The sequence below is a fragment of the Myotis davidii genome, unplaced genomic scaffold (genome assembly GCF_000327345.1).
Source record: "Myotis davidii unplaced genomic scaffold, ASM32734v1 scaffold376, whole genome shotgun sequence".
Taxonomy (NCBI): domain Eukaryota; kingdom Metazoa; phylum Chordata; class Mammalia; order Chiroptera; family Vespertilionidae; genus Myotis; species Myotis davidii.
This window is the reverse complement of record NW_006288121.1, coordinates 702906-710208: the sequence shown is the minus strand read 5'-3', so window position 1 is coordinate 710208 and position 7303 is coordinate 702906. Positions and strand designations below refer to the sequence as shown.

General features: G+C 39.2%; 1 protein-coding gene across 1 annotated transcript in view; it reads left to right on the top strand.

Annotated features, from left to right (window-relative positions):
• The window catches only part of NSUN6 (NOP2/Sun RNA methyltransferase family member 6), a 45415-nt gene that overhangs the window by 25354 nt on the left and 12758 nt on the right, over positions 1 to 7303 (top strand). The window contains exon 8 of the mRNA XM_015561456.1: positions 5192 to 5340. Coding sequence (XP_015416942.1) covers positions 5192 to 5340 — 149 coding nt within the window. The remainder of the gene's footprint in view (positions 1 to 5191; positions 5341 to 7303) is intronic.

Below are 7303 nucleotides of genomic sequence, written 5' to 3'. Positions count from 1 at the left end.
CTGGTCTTTGTGTTAAACTGTCTGCTTCAATCATTATTCAGATGCTATTTGCCTTCACTAATTTCAGGTTGATTATGCTGTTCTTTTCAGTAGTGCTCTGGGGCATAAATTGTTTCACCATCTTGATCCAACAAATTTGGTGCCCTTTGCATACGTAATCTTTGAAGCCAGTTTTTGAGATTTGTTCTCTCCCCAGGAGAGCTCTTCTTAGCTGTCTCATTTCTTAGTTCTCAGGTAAGCTTCTGGCAGGTTTGTGGTTTAGCTTACTGCTCTCGTGGAGCTGCCAGCCTCCTCTTAATTGCTTACCACCAGAATCTCCATGATTTTCCAGAATAAACAACCCTCAGGCTTAAACTTCCTACCTTTGTGGTTAAAATAAAGTCAGTTCACTGGGGAAATACCTGAACTCTGTTTTTACTTGCTATCTCTCCCCTTTGGCAAAACCTCTGGCCCACTGTTCCAGAGATGAGGGCAAGATAGTGAGTGACCTATTTTTCTTGGAGTGACACCTGATGAGTGAGCAGGACAGTACTGGGTTGGGTCATCATCCTCTGATTTTTCTATCTTGCCTTTCCTAATGTGGAACTTCTTCACCAGCAATGAATTGGGGTGAGGGCAGTTGGGGCTTTACAGTTCTCAGCTTCTGTGCCTATGTATTGGGGCTGGGTGGAGAAAGGCAGCCTCAGAGTTTTCAGATGCTCTTACCTAGAGTTGAGCCTCTGCAACATGGGACTTGAGAGGGAGGGAAGGTGAGAAATGCTGGTAGACCTGCCCTTCCAGGTGAGATACTACAATCCTTGACTGGGAGCTGAGGAAAGAGGGTGCCATGTGTCCTTGGCTGCACCCAAGTGAAGTGGATTTTCTTTGATTCTGAGCTTCAGGATGAAGAGAGGCAGTTGGGACAAAGGAGTGAATGTGGGTTGTGGCTCAGCCATAGTTTCTCGCTATTCTTGCTGAGATGTATTATATTTTCTTGAATAAGTGTTTTTTCATTTCATATATGTCCTGGACATTTTCCAGAGATTTTAAATGATGGTTTTTGTTTTTTATAATTTTTACCAGTTATGGTTATTTCACTGAAGAAAAGGTTGTGGAACTCCTCACATTCCAAAAGTTATCTCAATTTCATTTATTTTTAACAAAAATATTGCTCCTGAATTACGGTATATACCAGTGATGACGAACCTATGACACTTGTTTCAGAGCTGACACGCGAACTCAGGTTTTTGGTTGATTTTTCTTTGTTAAATGGCATTTAAATATATAAAATAAATATCAAAAATATAAATCTTTGTTTTACTATGGTTGCAAATATCAAAAAATTTCTATATGTGACACAGCACCAGAGTTAAGTCAGGGTTTTTCAAAATGCTGACACGCCAAGCTCAAAAGGTTCCCCATCACTGGTATATACCATCCCAAAACAGTGCAGCTTTACAAATCTCTAAAGGTAGTTCCAATATATAGTATGAGAAAAAGGTTTATGAAACAAAAATGCTGGGACTCTTGCAGTACATAAGCCTTACAAGTTTATCCCATGCCTTTCTAGGTTTGAGTAAGAGAAATTTCACTTGGACCAGGTGCATTTGGAGAGTATTTTGGTGATTTTTTTGTCAGATCTAAGACAGGTTTAGGATATTTTTATGAATTTCTTAATTTAATATTTTATAGTCATCCAGTACTTTCTAATAAAATTGTACTTATTAGGAAGAGTTAGTTCAGTGACTAGGCATTGCTCCCACCCTGAGGGCCACTGTGTATAGTTGTGTCCTGTGCAAGTGCACCAGGCTGAGGGGTTAGTGGGGGCTGAAATCTGGCCTGTGCTCTGTCATTGTGTGCAGGACTGTGTTAATCCAGAGGAAGGGGTGCCTTAGTTCTAGTTCACACAAAAGTATTCTGTGAGCTTGCAGATTTTTAGTGTCTGGGGTTGGGGGAATAAGACCTGAACACGTGACTAATTTAAGACTGTGCATCTGAAAGATACCAAATGAAGTCAGAATGTTTATTTCTCATAGGGACAATAGAAAAAGAGTTAGAGGAGGAGGTGGCATTTGACAGGCCTTTAAAGGGTGTGTAGTATTTTGTCAAAAGGAAATGAGTGCAGGGGACATTGCAGGTGAGAATTAGCAGAGGCATACACATAGCAAAGTTCGTGCATCTTAGTAACAAAGCACTGTTCTGTTTTGCTTTGTTTTTCACATTGGTGAATATGGGAGAATACAGAGAAATGTGGCTGGAGAAATAGATAAGGCCATATTATTAATTGTCTTTCTTTGTTAATCTCAGGAGTTTATTTCACAGTGTTAGGTAGCTATGAAACTAACAATTTTTTTTTTTTATTAATGTCAGAGGAATAAATAACTTGTTGAGAGCTGTGTTTTAGGGGAATTCATCTGGCCACAGGATTCAAAATAAAACTATATAAGGTATTTCAATAAAAAGAATTTAGTATAAAGCCACACTAAAGAGAAACAGTTTGGTATACACAGTATAAAGAGTCAGTTAAATCGATTGTGGGAGAGCTGAAAAAGCAGAAGGAGATCACGTAGGCAAGCAGCAGTTCTCAACCTGTGGGTTGCGAACAATGAAAATACATCTTGCATATCAGATATTTACATTAAGATTCATAACAGTAACAAAATTACAGTTATGAAGTAGCAACGAAAATAATTTTATGGTTGCGGGTCACCACAACATGAGGAACTGTATTAAGGGGTCACGGCATTAGGGAGGTTGAGAACCACTGATAGAGGCAGGAGAAACAAAGGGAGGAGGTTTGCTCATTAGAACCAAAAAGCTCAGAGAAGAGGCCCCACGGAGCTGGAATTAAAAACTCTAAGGAAGTGGATACTACCCAGCTGCTACTCTTTCCTTAGGACTCAAAGCAGGCAGTGCCATGGAGCTGGACTGAGACCTCTGAGGAAGGTCTGATACTTAACACATTAAGCGCCCAGCCTGTTTTGTCTTCTGGACAGAAAGTATAGTGTCAGTCACCGGTGCCTGACAGGACACTTACTGTGTTAATGGAAGAAGCTAGGAACTGCTGCTGCCAAGGTAAAGGGCTGTAGTTGGGATGCTTTTGACAGGAGTAGTACGCAAACAGAAAGGAGAAAGTCCATTCTGTACTTCTTGTCTCATCTTTCCACCCTCTATCACTCTGTCTCCTACTTGTGAATCTTGAAAGGAAGCCAGAAACCACTGGAGAATTGTTTACAGTTCCCACCTCAGTCACATAGCAGAGGAGAGAAGGGTAGATTTGGAGCTCAGAAAATAGAGATTCATATCTAGCAAATTTGAGGCAAAACAAAAGCCTTGAAATGGGTCCCTATGTGTACAAGAATTTAGTATATGATAAAAGAAGCATTTTAAACCTGGAAGAAAGAATAAATTAGTTAATAAATTGATCTGCAACAAATTATTTTGGAGGGTGGGGGGAAGTATGTACACCTCAAATAAACAAGACATGCAGCTCGCTGGCTGCGAGTTTGATGTGCTTGATGTACACAAAAGTAATTTGAAGATGGATTAAGGAGTTTACTGTAAAGAATTAAACTGAAAATAACTAGAAGCAAATAAAGGTGAACATTTATTTGCACTAATGGAGAAGATTTTAAAGCATGAAAGAAAAGATAAAACTCAACAAGGAAAAGGATATATTTAATATTCAACAATTATATTTATAAAAAGATCCAAAAACTTAGAGGAGAGATTAATATACAAAGGACTCTTCTAATTAATAAAGGAAAATACAACAATCTCAGTGGAAAAAGGGCAAAAATAAGGAATGTGACCATATACAGAAAATATACAAATGGCCAATAAAATAATTGTCATCCTTTTTTAAAAAAAAAATAGGTTTTTATTGATTTCAGAGAGAGAAAGGGAGAGAGAGATAGAAACATCAATGATGAGAGAGAATCATCGATTGGCTGCCTCCTTCATACCCTTCCCCCCACCCCCACACACTGCATATTGTGCCGGCAATCCAGGAATGTGCCGTGACCGCCAATTGAATCTTCACCTCCAAGTTTATAGGTCAGTGTTCAACCACTGAGCCACACCAGTTGGGCAATAATTGTCAACTCTGATGAGGATTTGGGGAATACAAATATACTCATGATCTAGAAATGTAAACTGGTATAGTCTTTCTAGAGGATGTGTATCGTATATATCAAAAACCTTGAAAATAATTGTTTACATTGAAAAGATACATTTTCTGAGACAGTAGGTAAGAAAGCAAGGATAGTTATAGATGGAGATGAGTTAATAAGAGCTTGTGTCTGACAGTTTTGCAGTCAAAGAAAAGCAGAACGATGCTGTGGGTGCTGTAGGAAATCAGCTAGCTTTGTGTAAAAGCAGTCAGCAGCATTATCTTGCTTGCAATTAGCTAGCATCTTCTATAATCTATAATAGTAAAAGCATAATATGCAAATTAGAATGGACATCCTCTGGATGAAGCAAGGGCTGCAAGGGAAGCCCTGGTCCCGCCCAGGTCCTGGGTGCCAGAGGGAAGCCTGGGTCCTGGGTGCCAGAGGGAAGGAAGGCCTACTCTTGCATGATTTTGTTCATTGGGCCTCCAGTAAAATATATAAGCAGACTGTTTGGTTTTTATGACATGCTCCAGTAACACTAAGTAGATCAGAAGTTAGAGCAGAGAAAATTACCTAAACGAATATAGAGGGAAACCTGTGAAAGATTGGGATTAGGGAGCTGTTATCTCGTAGAGCATAGCCTTGCTGATGGCTGCAGAGCAAGGAGCCCAAGAAACCACACTATTAGTATGCTTGACTGGAACTGATAGGTGTGCTGTTTTTCTGGTGCTGTCTGCAGTGGGGATTACCACGAGAAGTATCGACTCTCAGAATGACTTGAATTCATTCCAGGTCTTAGCTGTCATGAATTGTGGCTTCTGACATTGGGGATACACGTTTGCTCAGGTCTTGGTTTGCACTGTATCAACAGAATAACCCTCAATTGTAATTATCCCATTTTTAACCTTTTTATAAAGTCAGATATATATTGAATATAAGTCAGAATTACTTTCATCAGGTACTTGATGGAGGGGAGTAATTGTTTTTTCTACTTTCTATTCCAGACTGATTTTAAATTCCTGATTATTGCTCTGTCTCAGAAATTTTTTTATTGTAGACCAATAGGGCAGATACAAATATGTTTATAATTCTCTTTATAGGAGAGCCCCCATTCTTACCAGAATCCTTTGACCGAATTCTTCTCGATGCACCCTGCAGTGGCCTGGGGCAGAGACCAAACATGGCTTGTTCTTGGACTTTGAAGGAAGTGACATCATATCAACCATTACAGCGAAAACTCTTTACTGTGGTATGTGATGATACTTGGCTGTGAAAGAAAGTTGGCCTTCACTGGTTTGATGTTTAAACGATTAAAAGCGGTGTTCATAGCAGCATTGTTCACAATAATCAAATGTGGAAGCCACTGAAGTGTCCATCAACAGGTAAATAAGCAAAATGTGGTATACATACAGTGCAATATTATTCAGCCTTACAAAGGAATGAAGTCCTGATACATGCTGCCACATGGATGGACTTTGAAAACATTACTCCAGACATAAAAGACAAATATTATATGATTCCATTTATATAAGGTAACTTAGAATAGGCAAATTCATAGAGACTAGTGGTCACCAGGGGCTGGAGATATGAAGGAATAAGGAGTTATTGTTTAATGGGTACAGAGTTTAAGTTTAAGATGATGAAAAAAATCTGAATTTAGATAATGATGATGATTGCCCAGCAGTGTGACTGTACTTAATGCCACTGAATTGTATACTTAAGCGTGATTATTAATATGTTAAATTTGTTATGTATATTTTCCCACACACAAAAGGACTGAGAAGGGCTAGTTTTAAGTACAGGGAGCTTTCCTTTATGTTGACTTCACTATTTCTGCCAGGTAATAGTAGAATTTCTTCACTCAGATGCAATGAGTTTCCAACATTCTGCTTTATCTTTAAAATGTCCCAGGATTACTTACTACTTGATGTGAAAAATTATATATAAACCACTTACTCTTTTTTTTTAAAATATATTTTATTGATTTTTTACAGAGAGGAAAGGAGAGAGATAGTCAGAAACATTGATGAGAGAGAAACATCGATCAGCTGCCTCCTGCACATCTCCCACTGGGGATGTGCCCACAACCCAGGTACATGCCCTTGACTGGAATCGAACCCGGGACCCTTCAGTCCGCAGGCCGACGCTCCATCCACTGAGCCAAACCGGTTTCGGCCAGTTACTCTTTTTAATAGGTTTCTTGAATCATCTTAGATAGCAAATTTTTTTTAAAAAGTGGGAAGTCCATTTATATAACTGTCTAATACAATATTGTTATGTCAACTGTAATTGAAAAATTAAATTGTAAAAGTGAGAAGTCCAAAAGAAATAAAAATGGGAAGTGACAGTGTCCAGTGTAGGAGATAAGAGAACCATAAAAACTTTGCAAATTTAACTGGTCACCAGTACGTTTCAGAAGTCCAGATAGAATATTTGAGAATTTCTCTCAGTTTTGCAAAAATTATACAGTAGATTTCACAAAATATAGATAGCATTTGATCAAGGATTACTTCATTATTTTTACTCAGGCCTTAATTATAAACACATAGGCTATAGCAACAGTGGTGCTGGGGTTCAGCCCCAGCAGGTCCAGGGGTTCCCAAAGGTGTGGATGGAGTCGGCAAAGAAGGAATGACATGGAGGCAGTGTTCAGTTGATCAGCATGGTTGGGTTCTCTTGCCTGGTTCTAGCCAGGATCTCCAGCCAGGTTCTGTGTCTTATTATCTTGTTACATCTGTATTTATACCAGTTGATTTGAACCCTATCAATTTCTATTCCAAAGGTTAGGGCGTTTCTTATCTCCATTCCAGGGAGTAAAGATTATGTAGCTTAAGTGTGATAGTTCGTACCGCCTAGCACTTAGTTAAGGGGTTTTATTCCCTCTCTCTAACATCAGGGAAAAATGCCTACCTGGGGAAACAACCTTTCTCGGAGAGGTGACCTTGGTTAAAACACATGGCGCCATGAAGGGGAGCAAACATTAAGAACAGTATGGCATATACGCTAGGTCCCTTGAAACATATGCTGCACAGATGTTTCTTCCCTGCCGCAACTGTGTCAAGCAGCAAGGATTGACCGGCTTGCGGCAAATTCCCCCTTTTTTATTTTTTAAAGGATAACGCATGTAAATCAGCGGCCACATCTCGGATTGGGTTGTTTAAGACTCGGAAGAAGACTGACAAGCAATGATAGCATAGCTATAAACATAGTGG